The sequence below is a fragment of the Marmota monax genome, unplaced genomic scaffold (genome assembly GCF_021218885.2).
Source record: "Marmota monax isolate L192 unplaced genomic scaffold, Marmota_monax_Labrador192_F-V1.1 WCK01_AAM20220418_F8-fsc00031, whole genome shotgun sequence".
Taxonomy (NCBI): domain Eukaryota; kingdom Metazoa; phylum Chordata; class Mammalia; order Rodentia; family Sciuridae; genus Marmota; species Marmota monax.
The window spans coordinates 6,383,790-6,405,440 of NW_026695197.1; the positions used below are offsets into that span (position 1 = coordinate 6,383,790).

At 40.2% G+C, this 21,651-nt stretch overlaps 1 protein-coding gene across 4 annotated transcripts in view; it reads left to right on the top strand.

Annotated features, from left to right (window-relative positions):
- Mapre2 (microtubule associated protein RP/EB family member 2) overlaps positions 1-21,651 on the top strand; it is a 159,518-nt gene that overhangs the window by 54,979 nt on the left and 82,888 nt on the right. The window contains exon 1 of one of the 4 annotated variants that reach the window (XM_046428355.2): positions 10,891-11,144. The exons of 2 other annotated variants lie outside the window; for them this stretch is intronic. In XM_046428355.2, the coding sequence (XP_046284311.1) occupies positions 11,026-11,144 (119 nt within the window). In that variant the 5' untranslated portion in view covers positions 10,891-11,025. Of the gene's footprint in view, positions 1-10,890; positions 11,145-21,651 lie in introns of those variants that run through there. One more of the 4 variants, XM_046428358.2, reaches the window with a different exon arrangement.

The window sequence follows — 21,651 nt, forward strand, 5'->3', positions numbered from 1 at the left end:
AGAGGGCCAGCCTAGATTCAAGGGAAAGAGAAATCCAATTTCTTGAAGGGATTGTGGCAAAAAAAAATGGTGACCACAGGGAACAAAGCAGAGCCTGCGTTTGTATCTTAAAATGTTACTTCCTAAATTTCACACCCCTATTCTATGGATGAAGAAGATGAAACTAAGTTGTATAGTTGACCAAGGTTCTACAACTTCTAAGTACCAGCACCTGAATTCAAATTCAAGTTTGTATCAATCTAAACTGTGAACTGTTTCTACTTTGCTTTTCTTCTGTGCAAAATATAGTAAGGATACACTTTACATTGTATTTTAATTCTAAATTACTGTTGTTAATAAGGAAGACTGGACCCTACCCTCTACCCCCAATACATACAAGTTGCAGCTCTAATTGTAGAAGATACTAAAGAGTTATTGGAAATGGCCTGGCTTGCGGGATAGGCCTAGCTCAAAATCAACCCTTAGGGCCAGAAGGATAGAATATTGTAATTGGCAAGCTCAGTTAGAAGCACGGGGTTTAAAAAAGCTATTCCATGAAGGAGGACCAGGAAAAATAATATTTACATGCTATTTACCCTGCATGTTGTTACTTCTCATTTATAATGATTCTGTTGCACCCTCGAAGGCTGAAAGGATCCTCCTTGAGATGATGGGAATTTGGGGTTGGGGAGATGGGTATGAAGACATTTACATGGCTCCCATCAGCCCATCTGCAGACTCACTCTGTCGCCATTATATGTTAAGGCTGAGGTCCCTTTGGATTTCCTAGGGGTCTGATTCCTTTATATAGAAAGCAAATGGAAGCTTCTCGAAGGTGGCACTATAAGTGAACCCTTCGTGCTCATATCTTACAGACGTTGAATAAATGGGAATTGAGAACATGAAAATACCTGGCATTCTGAGTGCTAATTAAAGTATTTCCAATGAGGAAACAAAATATAAGCTCTAATTAAAACTTTTTTTTTTTGATGGAAACTTAGTCTTTCTTCATGATTTCTAGTTGCATTCCTTTTTTTTCTTCCCATAATGAAGTAAGCTGCTTTAATTTTCTTTTTAAGAATTTTATTTGGATGAGGTCAGAAATGGAGGAATTTCTCTTCCGTTACTCACATGCCTTCCCAGCTGCTGGCCTCGTGTTCCCTCCACACACTCTAGGGGAGCCATCCGCCAGCCATAGCCCTGCTGTGGTGCACACCAGACTTGACAGAGAAGCCCTAGACTCTGGAAGCCCCTACTCGCTAGGGTCCCTGATGGCCTGGGTTCTAAGTGACACTGAAATTCTGGAGGATCCTGATCCCTGACAGAACAACATTTCTTCTGCCCTTTCCGGGCTTTGTGTTTGTATTAAGGAGTCTCTGCACTCAGTTTGGACTTTTCAATATCAAAGTCAGCACTAAAGCCCAGTGGTTTGGTTGATATTTGAGAACCCCTAAGGAAATCTCTTGGAAGCCTCTGAGTCTTCTGGAAGGTTATTGATCTGTTAATGGTACTTAGCGTCTTGTCTCTTCATTTTTCTTGCCACCCAACGGAGCCCAAGGTGCCTTTGATCCCTTTTTAGGTGTCCTATACCCAGTCACATCATCATGATGCAATTTTAACGTGGAAATAAAAGAGGAGAAGAAAGGAATTTCATAAATGTGGACACAGACACATTTTAGTGAGAGCAGTCAAATAGGCATGTCTGTAGCTGGATGGTTGAACTCCAGCAATCTTGGCATCATGTAAATGAAAACAGATTTTAGCTCTGACTACAAATACAAAAGAAAAAATGCCTGCATCCCTTCTTCTAGAAGGCATCAAAGAAATGGACCTCTCTAGCTGAGGCTGAGAAATAAAATTAATAATCACAGTAAACAAGGGTAAGAAAATTATCTATCACATATCCTGCTAACCCCAAATCCTTTTATTTCTTCCTTTTCCATCAACATAATTTATAATTCTCCCCTCTACATCTACTCCCTCACTCCGTGAAGATTGCTCTCCGGGCAGCCTCCTAACCCTCACTTCTTTCTGTTCCCTGCCTCTCAGCCTTTCCTGGCTTTACCGCCTTGCTCCCTACAGGGAATTGCCTTGGTGTTGTGGCCTCTGGCTTCTGTCCTGCCATCTCCTCTGCTGCCTCCCTACCCAGATTCTGCATTCCTCCTCCCAGGTTAATCAGACCCTAGGAAGGCAGGCTGACTAGCAGAGAATGAAGCCTTTGACATCTGGCAGGTGCGTTCATGCCCACTTCTGACACTTCCAGGCTAGTGACCTAGCCAAGTTACTTAACTAGTTACTGCCTCTGACAAATGGGACTTAGCATAGCCCCTTTCTCATACATTTCTTTGAGGACTGAGACACCTACTCATTGTAAAGCCTAGCACTGGACCCATAAAATGTACCCAAATATTAGGTGTTGCTCTTACTATGATTAGAGAATAGTTCACATCTGTGCCAACACTGCTAACGCTACTACAAATGAATGGTTTCTAACTTCGGTTTTCAGCCAAAGTCTTTACAATGTTTTCTTTCAAAGCCCTACACATTCCTGGTCCTTCTGTAATCTTTCTGACCTCAGCTCCTTCAGACTATCTCTCTGCCCCCTGCAGTGTGCATACATGCAACCCACTCTGCTGCAGACTTCCTTAAACAAGTCATGCTCCCACCTCAGGGCCTTTGAACTGGCTGTTGTCTCTGCCTGGAACATTCTTCTAATATCCACATGGCTGTTTGCTTCACCTCCCTCAGGTCATCGACTCAATTTCACTATTTCAGGAATGTTTACTCTGGCCACTCCATTGAAAATTATAACATCTTTCTGTACTCCTTGCCTCTCCCTTCCTCAGTTTATTTTTCCTGTAGAATTTGCCACCTTCTGACACACTGTATTTTTAAATTATTTTCTGCCTGTTTCTTCACCCTACTACATACACATGCTTGTATACTCGAGTGTAATGTCCCACAAAAGAAATGAATTGTCTGTTCACTTCTGCATCTCCAATGCCTAGAACTAGTTCCAACACATAGTAAGTGCTCAATAAATATTCACTAAATAAATGATAGAACCCTAATGCAAACATTATTACCATAGCGAATCTTTTCCGAGTTTCCCCAAGCATGGTTAATTTCTTTTCTGAATTCCTATGTACATTCTTCAATTATAGCATTTATCACGTTGTGTTTTTATGGAAAACATATTTAAAGCTCTTAAATTTAACCAGATGGTATAATTCAAAAGCACGTTTTTATTTCATAGACTGAACTTCACGTAGCCCAGATTTGATTGAATGATTACAAAAATCATAATGCTCAGTGTTTTTAAACTGTTTTTAAAATGCACTCACATTGTGTTCTCTGAGTTATTCCACAAAATTAAATCCAAGATTATGGAAATCTCTAAGAAAAAGCAAATTAGAAAATAAATTCCAACATACAGAGAATCTTACCTTATCCAATGGCATGGTCTGTGTTTTGACAAGACCCAAACCTTGCTATTTTGCTAGCATTTCAGGAGGAGACTTGCAAAACTCTGCCTCTGAACATATCAGCATAGCTATCTATGTGGCCGATAAAGAATCTCGAAAGTCAGGGAATGTCAAAAGTCAGTCCTGGAAGGATGTTCCTGTATAGATTTTTTTCTGAAGTGGGCCTTCTTCATCTGGGAAAAAAACATTATTCATCAATGTTTCTCAAATAAAATGCTATAAATGGAAGAAAGAAAGAAAAAAGCCAGGAAGCATATGTGTCCATAAAATTCTCATTAGATCCAGAGAAAGAACTAGAAAATCATCAGAGTCCTCTGGAATAAAGGTAGTGAGCAAGGATCAATATAAAAATAAATACATTTATATGACACAGATGTAATTTCAGAGCCAATATCATTGACTGGCCGATCATGTATTCATTCATTGCTGTCACGATCATGTATTCATTCATTGCTGTCATTTTGGGTGTGGTGCATATTTTAAACCATTGATTGATAGACTGTACCTGCCACTTCCCACTGGACATTATCTTAGGACATATGCATGGGGAAAGGACTTTTCCCAGGGGAACAGAACTGACTGCTAAGTGGAATCTTCTGTCTGTATTCCGAGGTGATAATGATCTAGGGAAACCCCCATCTGAGGTGGTGTGACAGCTGTGAATGCCTTTGACAGTGATTATAAGCTTCAGTGAATACACTGTAACCTGGGAAAGGCATTCTTGATGAGTAGGGGCTTCTGGGATGGAACCAGGATTAACATTCAGTCCTGGCTAGTAAATTTCATATCTTTTCTGCTATTATATTTGGATTTCTCCAACACAAGACAATGTAAAAAAAAAAAAAATCCCTTTCCTAGATGAACCTTATGTGTTGGAGAAGTAGAGAGAGAATTACTTCTGCTGACATGCGATTACTGGAGTTCTCTGGCCCAAGTTCTAGAGAAATGTGACTGTGCCATATGCCAGGAACTCTCAAAGTTTAAAATTTAGATTGGGGTCCAGTTTGGTCTTCCATGATTGGACCTATGTGCTGGGACCTGTTAATGGCTTCCTTTGGGGCTATAGGTCTCATACCTATGGCTCTGTGTCCTCTGGTCTGGTTTCAAAATCCTACTCTGCAAACATCCACTTAAAATATTTGTTTTTCTTTTTCTTTCTTTCCTTCCTTCCTTCCTTCCTTTTTTTTTTGTGTGTGTGTGTGTGTGTGTGTGCGCGCGTGTATTGGATCCTGACCCCACGAGAATAGGGACTCAAAGGTAGGATCAGTTTGTCTACTGCCTAACAGCTGCTTAGTAATTAACATGTTGGCCCCTTCTAATATTGCTGGGAGCATTCCAGTGCAAATACCTGTTGATTCCCATTCAACCATGTTTGATTTGATTCAAATTTTCATAGCAAAACTATGAAACCAGTATTAATACACCTACCTTATAGATGAAGAAACTAAATTTTTGAGATGCTGATTCTAGACATGTGACCCATGATTTAGTATCTCCCCCTTCCTTGAATATCTTTAGTCAAAAAGTCATGAATTTGCAAAGAATTGGTTTTCCTACTGTCAAGATTTCTTTATTTCTTTAGTGACTATCGATAGGTCTGATCTGAAATCAACCTCTTAAAAATATCTTTGAAAACAACTTACCAACATTGTATAAATACTTCTTTGTTCTTATCTAATTCAAATTTTCAGTGGCATTTGGTCCTAGAAACACCTTGCCCTCCACTGGTGCACATGCTCCCCCTCCCTCCCTGCTTCCCTCCTCCCTCTCCCTCTTTGTCTCTCTTTCTCTCTCTCCCTGAACCTGTTTCTGCCCTGGGTCCACTGAAACCACTCCTTCTTGTGACTTGTTCCCCTAATCAAAAATCTTTCACAGACTCCTTTTGTACATTTCTCTTTTGTCACTCAGCTATTAAAAATTCCATCCCAGGTCTTGTCTTTCTTCCTGAATGAGAGTAGCCACAGATTCAGTGATCAATTATGAGATAATTACCTCCAAATAATATATATCTCCAACACATCTCATAAGTTTAATGCCCCTGTATTTCCTTATTCAAGAAATACTTAATGATCGCTCACTACACATGAAGCCCATTGGCCACTAGGATTTCCTATTAGCATTTCTCTATGTCCCAAACACATGAGAACCGAAGTTCCGAAAGAACAATTCAATCTGTATTCCTAAGCTAAATAAATGGTACTATTATCTACTTGGTCACCCAAGCAATATACTTGGGATCCATTTAAGATACCACTTTCTCCTTCAGTACCCATGGTTAACTGCCACCCACTGCCATACCCACATGCAGTCAGTCCTAGCAGCTATACACTCTGACTATCTCAAATTTGTACTTTCTTCTTCACCCCCTTGACCTCCATTTGGTTTAGGTCTCCATCAGTTTTTGAGTTACTTTAATCTTCAATATTTTGTCCACACTGCTACCAGCATCAAACCTGATTGATACATAAATTTCACCATTAATTTCTCTTCCTGCAACACTTTTGTTTCTAGATCATCTTCAGAATTAAGGTCAAGTTCCTTAGCTTGGCCATAAGACCTTTCTCCCCAACATTGTTACTTACTGCATACTCTGCTTCCTGTCCATGCTGAACAGCCTACTGGTTCCAGTCACACCCTTTCCTACCTCTGTATCTGGGCATATTTGGTCTATCTTCCCTCTGCACTATCATTCCTCTTTAAAAGTGGCATTGTAGCCTAGGGGATAAACATGAAATTTGGGGGCAAGAATCTCTGATATCCAGTCTTGGACAAATTGCTTCTCTTCTTTAAGCTTTAATTTTATCCTTATGGTTGTTTAAAGAATCAAATCAGACATGGTTGAATAAATGAATGAATTATGTATTTATTTAATGCCTGCTATCTGCCAGGCCCTGCTCCAGTAACTGAAGATACAACAGTGAACAAAACCGTTGAAGCCCCTTCCCTAAGGGAATTTATATTCTATCTATTGCATAAGAAGTGAACAAGAAAGTTTACTGTTATTACTCATCCAAAGTGGTATCATCTATCTGGGGGAACATGTCAGACTAATCCCAATTTCCATTTGGATGTTGGCACTCATTTTCCATGGTCCTGTACTACCATATATGATATCATTATTATAGCATTTGTAATCGTTAGAATTGCCAGTTATTTTTACCTTACTCACCCACAACCCTGGAAGTGGTCAGAGCCTGAGATTATTTTTTTTTCTTGTTTTACTAGCTCTGAATACATAAGAAAGCCATTTATAAGTGTTAAGTAATGAATGAACATTTTTGGGTATGCCCAACATATTATTTTAAAATAATAACATCTACCACTAATGAGAATTTGCTGTGTGCCAGCTGCTGCTAAGAGCCTAAAATGCATTATGTAACTTACCCCACAGCAAAACTATGAAACCAGTATTAATACACCTACCTTATAGATGAAGAAACTAAATTTTTGAGATGCAACATAACTTGCCCAAATCACACAGTTAGGGAGTGGTGAGGTCAAGCCCAGGACCAGGGTCTATTTAAGTCCAGAGTTCCTACTTTAATCATGATACAATCATGGGCAATTGGAGATGTAAGACAGTGGCTTACAAACAATTTTTAAGTAAACCTGTGTGCATAAAACAAAGGTTGAAAACACAGACATACAATGACATTTTAGCTACCCCTTGGTCCCCACCATAATCTCTGTAACTTCTTCACCCTGCTGGTGGCTGGAGAAACAGAAGCAATTTGAAACTGTCCAGTTCTCAGTGTTACAGCCTCTTCCAATTTTATCCATCTTTGGATGAACCTTTGATGTCTGTCCTTTCCTAGCCCCTCTACAAGATGGTGTCTGGAGGACTGAATTGGGACTTGGGGCTTTTAGCAACACAAAAGGTGGGGGGGATTAGGGGCCTCCTAGTCTCATGCTGGTTCTTAGGTTTGCATTGTGAGTGTGCAGAAGAGGAGCTCTTCTGACCCCCTTCAGGGGCATTCTGTTGGGGCTCTGTGCTACACCCTTAAGCTGTAGTGTCTTCCTTCACAGGCCTAGCAGTGTATAACTTCCTCAGAGATTATTATTTCTCTTTTTTCAGCTCTGACTGCAAAGTTTCACCCTATGGACCTAGGTTAAAATATCCCTTTGCCTCTGTTGTAATGAAGCCCCTACTGCCACCACCACTGTCATAAACTCAGCTCTCTGATAGCACCATCCATTCAACCTCCTACTTATTCCCTGCTGGGCAGACAGAAACTTCTAGATACCTGCCACAGGTCATGCTTCTCCACTTCAGAGTCAAACTCAAACCTACTCTTTCCGCCATACCAAACCACCATGAACCTGTAATGTGATGAGACTGCACCTCTTTAGAGAAGGGAGATCTGTACTATGAGGGCTTTACCTCCTTAGGAAAGGTGTGTGTGTGTGGGGGGGTTCTTACTATGATGGGCTGCAGCTCACTTAGTGAGGGAGACAGTTGCTGATCCATTTTTTTCAAGGTGGTTGTTTCCTAGATTCTCAAATATGGAAATGAAGTAAAAGAAAGCCCTTAGTTTTGGCTTCGAATTCAGCATATTTTTCTGTTTTTTATCCCCAGCCCTATTTTGTATTTTTAGAGACAGGGTTTCACTGAGTTGCTTATTAGTGCCTTGCCATTGCAGGGGCTGGCTTTAAACTCTCGATCCTCCTGCCTCAACCTCCCCAGCCACTGGGATTAGAGGCATGCACCACCACGCCTGGCCCAGCCTGGTTTTTTTTTAATTTTTAATTTTTTAGTTGTAGATGAACACAGTGCCTTCATTTACTTATTTAAATGTGGTACTGAGGATCGAACCCCAGTGCTTCACACATGAGAGTAAAGCACTCTCCCACTGAGTTACAACCCCAGCCCGTCTTCAGCCTATTTAATGTCTCCCTTCTAAAGTAAGCCTGGTGGCCCGTAAATGGGAGAACACCACTCTTCCCTATCTTTATCTCATCCTTCTGTATACTCAGTTGAGTCTGGAAAGGATGGGATCCCTCCTCCCCTTTCCCGCCTTTTCTATGCTTTCTATATATCTACACCATCCTCCTTCCCATTCCCAAACTGGAATTTGCCCTCCTCTTTTCCCCTGGGCTGAACTTGAGAATGGCTGCCAGGTAACCTGATTTATGGGGAGAGGAATGAAAACACATCTGTTTAATATTTTCAAATTATTACCCCTGTTACCCCTGCATCTCTGAGGGTAATCACTGGTCTCTGGAGCTCTCTGGGTCCCTTTATAGTAGTGTGGCTCAGAGCAAGCATAGAGGAAGATTTACAAGGGCTCTTAGATACCTCCCTCACCTGACTTAATATCCCTCCCTTTCAGCCTATCAACCAGATTCTTGGCCATCATCTCTACTTTCATGAGCAGCCTAGAAACAAAGTGGGAGTATTCACTCCACAAAATTAGTGGGTATAATTAATGAACTATAATGAATTCTGACAGATTTAGTCCTTATGATAACATTAGTTATGTCCAACATATTACTTAAAAAGGTGATCATGGAAAAGTTAGCCGAAGATTCCTAATCGAGAAGCATACCCAAACATGTTGAATATTTGATTTGTAGACTGTGCCCTTCAACTTTAAACTGTCCCCCCAAAAGGGGAAGCTTTTGTGAAAGAGAACTAATTAATAAGGAAATTGACAACAGTGGTAACAGAAATAGTAAGAGGAAGCATGGTTCTCTGCAGCAGTGAGTGCATTCTGAGCCCCTTTAGCTCATTGTGCAATGTGAGACTTGGTATGTATCTCTTGTATTTAGATTTTTATTTGGGTACTTTGTTAAGTCTTAGGTCAGAACTGGATCCTGATTGTATGAGAAAGAAAAAAATTCTCATGTAAATGGGGATGTGCATGAAGGAATCAACTTGTGCACTGTGAACTAACTGGAGAAGCAGAATAAAATTATTAAAATAATAGCCTAAAAGGAGAGAATAAAATAGAAATAAAAGGGGCCCCCCTTGTTTGAAATTATCATTACCATCTGGTTTGTGAAACATTTGATTCCAATTCCAGAAGCTTGATACCAGAAATAACTTATAACCAGGGACATATGCTGGAGAATTGTCAGGAATGACAGAGTTTTTAATATCTGTATCACAAAATAATGAAGCTGATAAAAGTCTACAATATTGGGGAGGAATGAACCATACATATCCTAGGACTTTCTGCCATACGCATTCTTGCCGTGTCTTTCATACCCAAATTCTTCTTCCCTTTCCACCCCATGAAAGTTAAAAACCACTTCTGATAAGTAGATAATTCTTCAGACTCTCTTCTCTGGAGGAAAGTACTGGACATATTTGGGGTCTATACAAAATCTACAATCCATGGATTGTCTTTCACAGTGGTCATATTGGGTGTGATTCTTGATTCTTACCTCAATATATAATATTGGAGTAAACATTATAGACAGATCACTACTATTTAGTCCTATAAGATTAAAAAAAAAGCATGTCACTTTTAAGTTCCAGTTCACCCCTTCCTATATGACCTTCAGCAATTTACTTAAATCCCACTAGTTTATTCATTTTAAAAAATGGTTAATATTAATACTATCTCACTCATGGGCAATGTATTGGAAAACAACATTTCAATGACAGAGAGCAGCTTGAATGTTAAGAGCTTCCAAATACTAAATGAGGTGGTCGCTTATTTAATTCACATGGAAACAAAATAAATGGCACAGAATCAATGATCTGTATCAGAAGGCAGTCTAAAGATTTTTGAATTTGAGGGTTCTGGGTAACTGTGATCTTATAAAACAGTGGTTATTTTTAAAAACCCTCTTTAGGGATTCTTTATACAGAAAATCTCGTAATTTATGGTCTTTGATCCTCACATCATTAAAGGCTACATTGATTAGAAGGAAATACAGTTTATTAGGCTTTCAGATTTTTTGCTTGAGGAGGTTGCTGCTTTGAAGAGTAAGGGAGGAACCTAGACATTTTTTAACCCCTCTAGTCGGATACCTTTTCTCGAAGGTGGCCACTAGGCCTTTTTTGGATTTTTTCCTGAAACATGCCCAAGTTTAGTTCTGATGGCATAAGAACTTGGTATTGAAGGAGTTAAAGGGTCTCCCACACCCCTTTGCATGAATCCTTCTTTTGTGTACACAGCTGCAGTCGGAGCACGGGTCGGAAAGGAAATGGTTAGAGGAAGAGCTGGTTTTCAGACAAGGCGAGTCTGCAAGGGGGGCTGCGGGGTGGCCTGGGGTTTTACATGCCAGATGTAGGCCTGCCCGGTGCCTGCCTGGAGCGGCTGGCGTGGTCACGCCGCGGCCCTGTGTGAATTGAGGCGAGGTGATGAGTTAGCGGGTTGCTATGGCGACCGGCCAGTCACGTGACCCGGGTGCTGTGCCGGCGCTCTGACGTCAGCGGCCGGGAGGGCGGGACACAGGAGGGCGGGGCGGGGCGGGAGCTGAGCGGGGAGAAGCGGGCGAGCAGGCGGCAGGCACGGTCCGTGTGCTGAGCAGGCGAGCGAGCGGGAAGACGCAACCACCTTCCTCACCAGCCAGCCCACAGCGGTTTGTTCCCTTTCTTGGGAGTGCGCCAATGCCTGGGCCGACCCAAACCCTGTCCCCAAATGGCGAGAACAACAACGACATCATCCAGGATAACGGGACCATCATTCCTTTCCGGAAGCACACTGTGCGCGGGGAGCGTTCCTACAGGTAATGGGGCTGGCACCAGGGCAGCGCCGGGCTGGGGACCCTGGCTGGGGAGCAAGGAAATCCGGCCGTTATATAATGGAACAGATACTGCCCGCCACCCAGGCTGCAGACGTGCGTTTGTGAAGGCGGTTGCAATCATTTGGTATCTGTTTTCGTGTGTCATGTTGGGTATGCATCGAGGCTTCTCGATTGCAGATGGGAAGCATTTTGTGAATAGGTTGGCTGCCTGCAAGGGGTCTCCCTCCATCTCTTCCCTTCCACATTGATAAAAATGCATGCTATTTCCCCCTCCTCTCCAAAGGGAGACGGGCTGTAGCACTTCCTTTCCTCTTTCCCTTTTAGATTTTAAAGGAGCCATTAGGTAGCGGTGCCTAAAGGCAGAAAACAAATGGGTGGGTGTCGAGAGAAAAACGTTTGTGCTTAACCTGGAGAGTGTGCGGGAAAGATGGAATCCTCTAGATTAAGCTGCAGTCTGTGATGTTAAACCTCCAGATTGATGGAGCTTTGTAAGAATTCTGCTCGCTGATTGGTGCAAGGATTGACAGCAGAGGTCACAGTGTCAGACATTCACCAAAATTTTCTCCATGGAACCCTAGGTTTATTAGAAAGAGACTAGACTGCAATGAATCTGAAAAAACATTTGGGCACTGTTATGTATTTTCCTAGGAGTTTATGGCCTCCGCATGGGTGGGGGAGCCCTTCCTTCTTATTGACAGTAGAAAGGTAATTCCTGGTATTTTGCTGAGGTCTGATTTGAGGATGGGAATGATCTTGGTCATTGTATTGTGAGCCTTTTGATTAATGAGCTTGCCTGTATGGTTGGCATCGTTTTTACATTAACATATCTGGCAATATGTTCCCATAGATAAGCTCATTAAAATTGTTTGCATTGTTTGATAAGGATAACAATGTAATGGAGAATGCAGCTAGGGTCTTAGGCAGCTCAAGGCCAGACTTAAAGAGAGACTGATAGCTTCAGTCATATTTCCTCAGAAGTTCTTTTGTACTGGGTTAGTTATTTTTAAATGTTACCTTGATAACCGCAAACAATGCTTTTGCTTTGAAGCAGAGCACACATACCTCTAAAGCGCATCCTCTCAGCTAGTGAGCAACAGGAAATAACTCTTTTTTTTAAAGACTTCATCTAAACATTCAGATGGTTTTACAAATGGAATATTCTGTGTATTTAAACATTGTGTATCATAAAATAGGGTCAAAAGCACCCCAACTCCCTTTCTATTTTACCAAAGACACATACTGTTTGTTGACTCAAAGAAAAAATTATAAGCAACCTTTGCCCTGTCATCTCTGGCAGTTACATAAATACTTGGAGTTAATTTTGGCTGTGCCCATGAGGTCACCCAAATCCCATGCCTTATGGTTCCAATGAACGTGTTGACATGGTATCCTTACAGATTTCAAATGCTTGTTATTCTTTTATTGTAAACCAAAATTGGTCCAAAACTTCCAGGACTCTCCTTTTACAGACCCAGTAGTTGGAATGTTGGGCACCTTCTTACCTTTCTCCTCTGTGAATATCCCAAAGCCTAAAAATTGAATTTAAAAACAAAAACTTGAATGTGCTTTTAAAACACATTCATTTGAAGTTGCCTTATAAGTAATAAATTTGATGAAGCCCTCACTTTTTAAATGACTTAATTCCTGCTATGTTGGTAGCAGTTGCTTTTTAAGATGGAGTTCCAATTTTACCACGTGGGCCAAAGGAAGTTGCCTAGTTGGGTTTTATTACTCATATGAACTAACTTGAAGTGGCAATGGAAAATCACTTGACAGAAAGGTTAAATGTAACCTTCTTGTGATAAATTATTGCTTAATAATACAATTGCATTTACTTCTTTAATTCAATCTGTTAATGATTTCCATTTCTTGAATTATTTCCATTTTGCTTGATGTGTCCCAATAACAGTACCTGAGATTATATAAAAAACAAAACTAAATTTTGATTATGACTGATTGAACAAATTCTTAAATCAGAGCATCATTGCATTTGTCTTTTTTATAATAGGGTTACTGGATGCTATAGCAAGAGATGCTATAGGTTAAATGAAGATGGAAGCCTCAAAAATTGCATTTGTATTGTTATTTAAAGGGTGCGCTTGGAGACAAATACACTGGGTATTTTCCTTGGTCTGCTTCTCTTTCAAAGTGGATGACCAATGTAATATAACTACCACTTATTTTTTTGGAGAGTCATAGGGAAGGAAAAATGTGACACTTTTTTTTTTTTTTTTTTTTAATGAAGGAAGCATTCCATCATTATTTTGGCATCCCAAGACTGGAATAATATAGCCATTTATTTGCCGAGGAAACTTGGAAGGCAAATTGAAAACCATAGTAGAAATTTAACCAAATGAAAGTTTTACTTTAGCTATAGTCTTGGGATAGCACTCACCAATGAAATGTGCTTGGAAATTCTCTTTGGTGTTGCTTGGGGAACCTCGGGGAGCCCAGGGCCCTAGCGAGACCAGAAACAATTCGTTTCTTGGCTGCTTTACTAACTCCTAGGTAGGCTTCCAACAGGCCCTTTATCTTAGGCTTTTTTATCTACCTTTGCTTCTTACATATAAGGATATGCAATCCCATTCTTTGAGATGTTGTGAGGTTGACTTCAAATATTAGAAACAAAGAATCTCTTAAAAGAGCTATGTAAATAGGAAAAGAATGCTGTTATTACTGAGAAAGGGATTCTTCCAGGTACTCTTGGACAGGAACACACCTTACCTTGCTGGCAGCACAGATGAAAGGAAAGGAGAACAGGGCAGTGCCCCTGAGCCCTGATATTGGACTAGTGGTCACTCTTCTATTTTTATAGCATATGTACCAGATTGTTCACAGGTGAAAGTCGGATATGGTCCCTGACCCAGATCTTGGAACTCAGGTGTCAGTGTAAACAGAACCCATTTTCACAGCTTAGAGTAGAATAGGAGGCAAATCATTAAGGGAGCTAGTGTCCATTTGATGAGAAAAGCAAGTTTCCTTTATAGAATGACTCCTGAATTAGTAATTTCAATGGGAAAGAGCCAAGTGCCAAAATGGCTCAATCCAGTCATGTGCATGTTTTCCCGCTCATGTCCACTGTCGTGTTATCACCTTCTCTGCCCCGGCTTCCTCATTGTACTGAGGAGCATTAGAAAGCCTTATATTTTAAGAGTTGCTTAAAAAATAAATGTGGTGAGGGCCATCTGAGGCGACACTGTTGAATTCACAGAGCGAATGAGTCGTGCTCTGAGTCTCCCTGGAGAGGATCCTCCCCATAGCTCTGTTTCGTGCAGATGCTAGTTGAAAAGGAGATTTATTAACTGGCCCTCATGGCATCTTTGTTCACATATTCCAGGCTTTTGAGAATGCATGTGTAAGGCTAAAAAGGACTGTTTTAAAATGGGTGTTTGAACCTGTAACTACAATAGCATGTTTTCTGAGTACTTAAGGGGGAAAAAATAAAAAGATTACCTGGCCCCAGGGGATAGACTGTAAAGAATGGCAAAACTAAAATACAAGCTTAAAACGTTGACCTAAAACATCAGGCTATGCCAATAAGACAAAAAAATGAGCTGTTTCTAAGGAAGACAGAGAACTGTCATTTGTATAGACATATAAAAGATGGAGGCATGAAAATGTGTTCCACTCACTAGAAGCTATTGTAACGTGGCTTACTTTTACCAGAACATAGATTTCAGATCACGTTCGCCCAAACCAGTAGCTATAGACAGCCAAAGTCCAACTTCACATGCGTCCATTATGTACCTATTAGTACCATCTGCGTTTAATACTGCCAAAGGAGGTTTCGGAAAATATGATTTGGTGTTTAATATTTTTCTTAGTGTTTGTAAAAGTCAGAGAGTTACTTGATGTTTTGCTAGGTGCCCAACTTTGGAACTGCTTTTCAGGGTCCTCATCAGAGCTTTTGTGAATGGGATGGTCTTTGGTGCACTTGTCCTTGGGGAGAGGTCCACCCCTGCTCTGTAGCTTGTTGTCATAGTATCTGTTTACAGTGCATGATCTTAGCAGAGCAGTTGTGTGAGATTATACTCTGGAATTAGAAGGTTGATTTCCTTATGCAGCATCTTTTCTGTTTTTATAGGTCTCCTATTGAAGCTGAAGTAAGTCCTTAGGTTAATTAAGTGGACAGAAAATATCAGGTCTAATCTAAATATTCCATTTGGGTCAAAGAACTAATTCAGTAAATGTTTGAGAATATACTCTGGCCAAAGTCTATGCCAGATGTCCCTTAAGGACCTTGAATTCTAGCAAAGTCAGATATAAACAGCTCCTTTTGTGGCAAATTTACATTGCTGTCAATATTTTGCTTAGTCTGATAGCAAAAGTGGTTTGCATTTCCTGTGCTCACAGTGACTCAAAGTAAGTAAAGATATTCTCAAGGAGAGTATGTGGTACGAAGCTAAAAGTTGGTGTGGGAAAGCAAATATATTGGTGAAAAGAGCATAGGCTATGGAATCAGAGTTTTCTCATTGGCCTGGCCAGGTGCATGGTGGGCAATGGTGGGGAAAAAAGGCAGGAGCATTGAAAGATAGACTGGGTAGTGGGAGCCTAGAAATAGGAAACCACTACAAGTTTATTACCTGATGGATAGGATAATGGGGCAGAGGTGTGTTCTGGAATAGTCTGCTGTTTTGAAATGAGAGTTAAAAGGAAAGTGGAGTCTACCAGTGTTCATCCATTCAGAGAGGCCTGGAATTACTTAGGGAATAAGTAATTCTCACTGGTACTATGAGAGAATTCCAGACCCCTAGTGTGCAGGGATCAGGATAAGGTAGATAGATGGATGTTCCCTGGCTCAGGACATCTCTCCCTGTGTAGAAGGACTTCATAAAGGCACTGGTACTTAGGTCAGAAGTGGCTTTTAAGGGGTGGCTAGTGTGAAGTACTTACACTGTTCTGATCCTCCCAGACCCAGAATTAGGGTGTTTGGCACTTCACTGTGAAGGATCATGCCACAGGAGCTATAGATGAGGCTGGTGAAGCTGCTTAGAATGCTCCACGAGACCCTGGGCCAGTTCCTCACAGTTAGAAGGCATTACCTTGATGGCAGCTCCTGAAATGGACTGAGAGTTTACCCTGGGTCATATTGCTAAATTTTGTCAGTTTTACTTTAAATGGATTTGTCCTTCTCCTGTGAAAAGTGAAATATGTTAAAATATATGTTAGAATCTCTTTCATTCTTCCTAACTTCCGGGTATTTTTCAGTTATCTTCTTCTGGAACCCTAAATTGAGTGTCATACTCAGCCAATATGTTAAATGTTATTTCACTAAGCCCTTTAGCTTATACTCCATGAACAACCTATCGGCAACTACAATCCTATTTCTTAGCTCATTTTAAAATTCTGATTACTTATCTTAATGTTTCCGGCCCTTGGTGTTTGTTCATTGAGAGACTCCTTCCAAAATGCAAACCTACAATTCACATAGGGAAAAAAAAAAGTATGACTTTTGCCTTAATGAAGCAAATAGAGTTCTCTTAAGTGTTTTTGTGAAATGTATCTCCAAAGATATTAATTTATTTTGATGAAAAATAAATCATTAGTAAGGTAAAGATCAAGCAGTGTTTTATAGGCCACTAAGAAATAATTTCTTTATAGGTTACTTAAAAAAAAATACTTGTACATTTTCAGTTTCAAATCTCCCTAGACTAATCAGGCTTTTGCTCACTTGAATCAGGACAGACTTGCTTAAAGTATTATTTTGCTTTTGCTTTGTTGTGTTTTTAAAGGATATTGATGACAGATACCTAGAATGATGGAGCTGATGGCTGCTTTTAGTGATGGTATCCTTTAATGCTTAGCTAATGTAAGAGAAACTTGTTCAGCAAAACCTTAGTCTTTCTATTATTTCTAGGCCTTGCTTGGTTCTGGCAGGTAAAATGATTCTGCCCATCGAATCTGATTTTGGCCATGACTTTGGAACAGAGAAGGAACAGGCCAAGCGATCTAAGAAGGGAGAATACAGACATTGTGTGAGTGTGCACGTACACCTGTGCACTCGCTGGTGGAAGTCTATAAAATTGTGATCTTTTTCGAGCATGTCATTTTGATAGAGACACTGTACTTCCTAAAGGCATTGTGGCTCCCTATAGCATTTCATAAGGCAGACCTTGTGCAGATTTGAATTTTAACAGTGCACAGAGTCGATCCTGAAGTTAGTGGCCAGTTTTAGTTATTGCATAGGCTAAAAGGGCAGTGTTCTTCTTGGGAGGCACACTTTAGATTTCTGTAAAACCATTTCATTTTCTTAGGAGTAGTGTCTGTTTTGTTTTGTTTTGTTTTGCCTTAAAGACATTAATTCCTTGTTCTTAATTTAGTGTTGGCCTACCCTGGCAAAGCCCTGGGAGGTAATTCATCAGAAATGCCAAAGGCATTGACATCTCTGGGAGGCTTTCATGTTCACAGTTATTCTCTGATTATAAACAGTGGTATGCTTCATTTAAGAGCCCTCTGTGATTCCCAGCAAGGTTTGCATTTGGTGCCCCACAAATTGGGAGAAAATGGAACTACCGAAATAACAGGGTATACCCCTCCTCCTGCCTTCCATTTACTTCCTTTTCGAAATGACCAAACATGTTTCAGCTTGCTAAAAATGGGAATTTTAAAAAATTCCCACTGTTGGAGTTTAGACCATTATCGTTATATGTAAAATTCAGACCACAATTGTTCATTCAGCAAACTTAACCGAGTTTCTTCTGTATGCCAGTCCCCATGCTGGGCTCTTGGAATACAAAGAGAAATGCAGAGCCCTTCCTGGAAGGACCCTCTAGAGGCCTGGGTGTAAGGCAGAGAGTGCTGGTGGGAGGGGTCTGAGAGGTGGGGTGCCCACACCTGGCCAGACAGCACCCAGAGTCTGTCTGGTTTTTTTTTTGAGTATCGCTGTTGTTGATTCAGAAGTCTTCAGTTAGTGTTCACTTGTCATAATAAAGTAACTTTGTGATTACTGTGCCTATACTTGGTAAGGGCAAAATTATCCTCCTTTAATTTTTCCAAAACCTTTCAGAAACAAAGCAGGTAAGGATAAACTATGTTTGTGTTGTGCACCCTACCATGGCCTCCATATATGTTTTATTAATGTAGACTTGAGGCGCAAATTTGAGCATTTTTGAATGACTTTTGTAGCAGAAAGTTCACATCTCCCTTACAGAAAGTCACTTGAGGTAAAAATAAAAGACTTATCTATTTTGATCTCTCAATTTTTATGAGATGTGTATTGGCCACCACTAGGTTAAAAATAGTGCATTATTGTTTACTGACTTATGTGTAAATAGGAAAGTGAGACTATCTCCATATTCACTTGATGTACTGCCTAGAGAAACTGAAAACATAGAAACTTATAAAAATGGGAACTGGGCAAATTAGTTGCTAAGTGCCTTTTATGTGTTCTTTTTTTCTAAAAAGTTGAAGCTATATAAATGCATTGCCAAATCAATCAGTGACATGTCATTTAAGCACTTTAATAGCATGGATTTTAAATTTCAATGAGTTTGAATTTTAATGAGTTATACATGTTGAACTGTTAGAAAACATCTCAAACTATTCATGGACTTGGGAAATCACATGAAGGATAGTAAACGTTTGCCTAATGCAAGGACCATTCTTACATTAAAGCATCATAAGTCGCAGATGAACAGTGCTCTCCCAGCATCTGCCCCGTGCAGCCACTGAAGTTTCACACGTCCCTGGTCCACATTCTGTTTCCTTCTCCCCAGCTCACACACTGGAGCAGCCTCTGTTGTTTCTGGTGATGTGTCCAGCCTGCTTAGTATGCCCCGTGAATCCTGCTCTAACTGCAAAATAATCCTCTCTATTATTTAGAGAGGATTATTTTTCAATATCCTCTTTGCAGTTTTATTTTCTTCTCATTTATTGAGCACCTGCTGTTTGTCAGGTAACGTGCAGGGCCTCACCACAGTGAGATTACAGGTAATTGCTATTTTTTAGACACTCTTGACTGCAGCCCCTGCCTCCTGCAACTGGCCTAAGCTCCCTTCTTAGTGTAGTTAAGGAGTAGTATTTGCCCTTCGTGTAACCCCCACCCCCAGATCCTGTGATGATGGCCAGGAAACCAGCCATCTGCATTCACCATGCCTCCCCATGGCAGCCTCCTCACCCACCAGGCTGGTAAAGTCTGCATAGACCCCAGGGAGACTGACCAGTTAGGGAAAAACAAAGAGGAGGAGAGCTTCGCATACATTATCCTTATTGTAAGGACCTGCTCACAGCAACTGTGAAATAGAGACTTGTGACCTGAATGCCTCTTCTAGAAAAGGAGGAAGCAGAAGATGGGGTCCCTGTGAGGGTAGGAGGCAGGCACATGCTTCCTGCAAGAGAGTTTCTTGGGATGAATGTGCCAACCTCCCTTCTCCTCATCTCTCTCTTTCTCTTTGTTCCTGGGCAGAGTAAATCTGCCACTCTAACCCTTGTTCTTCACGGAAGGAAGAAAATGATAAGTGCTATGTGAGCCTAGGCAGGGATCTGGTGACAGGAGGAAATGGGACCAAAGAGGCCCTCCCCAGTCTCCTGCTGGGGCCTGGAATGCACAGGAAGCAGGTTTGGTGTTTGGAAAGCTGCTTTTTTTTTTCCTGGAAGTTGACAGAATTGTCATCCCACTGACTTTAAGGTGTTCATATTAATTGCTCTGTATGAAGAGCGTCTTCCTCTCACTCCTGTTCAAAGGTTGTTCTGGATGGAAAAGATGGCCTGGAGCATCCAGCACCTCCTTTGCTCTTTCACATGAATGACCTAAGATAAGCCTAATTTTCCTGCCGTGTATATGGAATAATAACAGCACCAACTTCACATGGTTCTTATGTGGATTAAATGAGATAGAATATAAAATACACCAAGTGGTGTCTGGGTACGAAAGAAATTCCTTAAAGAATGTTAGTATTATTGCTTGTAGTTTAAATTCTACTCTTTTACCCTGTCTTTATAGTCATCTATGATTTTTGTGTTTTAATTACCTGATATGATACCTGGCATATAACAAATGTTTATTAAATATCCAGGTCGAATCTGGAAAAATTCAAACCAGTTATATTGTAGTCTTCCCCTTATCAACTTTGTTAAGAACTGATGTCAGTATCGTAGTAATGCATCCATTTAAAGTGCATGATTCAATGAGTTTTGGTATTATATGCCCCCAAGTCATCACCAGTCAGGATATAGAATGTTTCCATCACTCCACCACCCCAAAATTCCTTGTAGCCTTTCTCTGTTCATATCTCCTCTTTCCATAGCCACAGAAACCACTGACCTGCTTTCTCCACAGGTTCGATTCAGTTTTTTTTTTTTAATAAATGAAATGCAAAGTTCATGACTGCTTTGACTTGGCTTAATGAGTTTGAGATTCAGCCATAGCAATTTTGTCTGCAGTCTGTTACTCTTTATCGCCGAGTAGTATTCCATCATATGGTAGTGCCATATTTTGTTTATCCATTCATCAGCTGATGAACATTTGAGTTGTTTCTAGTTTTGAGCAGTTATGAAGAAAGCCTCCATGAATATTCATGGATAAATCTTTGTGGGGACATGTTTTTGTTTCTCTGGGGTAAATGCCTGAGAGTAGAATGATCAGATGATATGGCTGGTGTTGAATTTAAGAAACTGCAAACAATTGTTCAAAGTGATTGCGCCATTTTAGAGAGTCCATTCCCTGTCTTTGGCAACACTTGGTATATCAGTATTTTGACTTTTGACTGTGTTTGTGGGTGTGTAGAGGTATCTCACTGAGATTTTAATTCATATTTTTCTGATGACTAATGATGTTAGTCACCTCTTTGGTGAAATGTTCAAACCTTTTGACTATTTTTTAAAAAAAGTTAGGTTGTCTTATTGTTATAAGAGGACTGTGAAAATATATTCTGAATGCTATAATATAGTTTTGAAGTAAATTTTAATATATCTGGGTCTTATATTCTGAACCTGAATATAAACCTCTCCAGAAAAAGGATAGTTAATTTCTACCTGGTCTTGTCCACAAAGACCTTTATAGCAAATAGGTCACGTCTACTAAGTTCCCTCGTCTGAAATGCTTGGGAACAAGAATGTTTCTGATTTGGGAATATTTCCATAGGCTTTCCTGGCAGAGCCCCTCTAATAGAAGATGTTTTGAGCATCATATCAATGTTCCAAAAATTGGATGCTTCCTCATTTTTAAATTCTGGAGCATTTCAGAGTTTAGGTTTGGGGATTAGGGATGTTCAATCTATACATACTAAACAATTGTAGTAAAATACACTGCAAAGTAGTAACAAAACAATTATTTTAACTCAGAAAAAAATTGTAAGTCCACTTTAAAAGTTTCATATGTAAGTTTTTAATATAGGACCTGGGTTTTCTTTGGGGTTTTGATAAATATGAAACACTCTTTTAATTTTGTGGAGAACACTATAATTATGTACATGCTCTTTTCTTATTTCATGTCTTGATGCTAGATCAAATGTCCCATTATTAAGTTTAAGAGGAAAATGTGTATAAAATT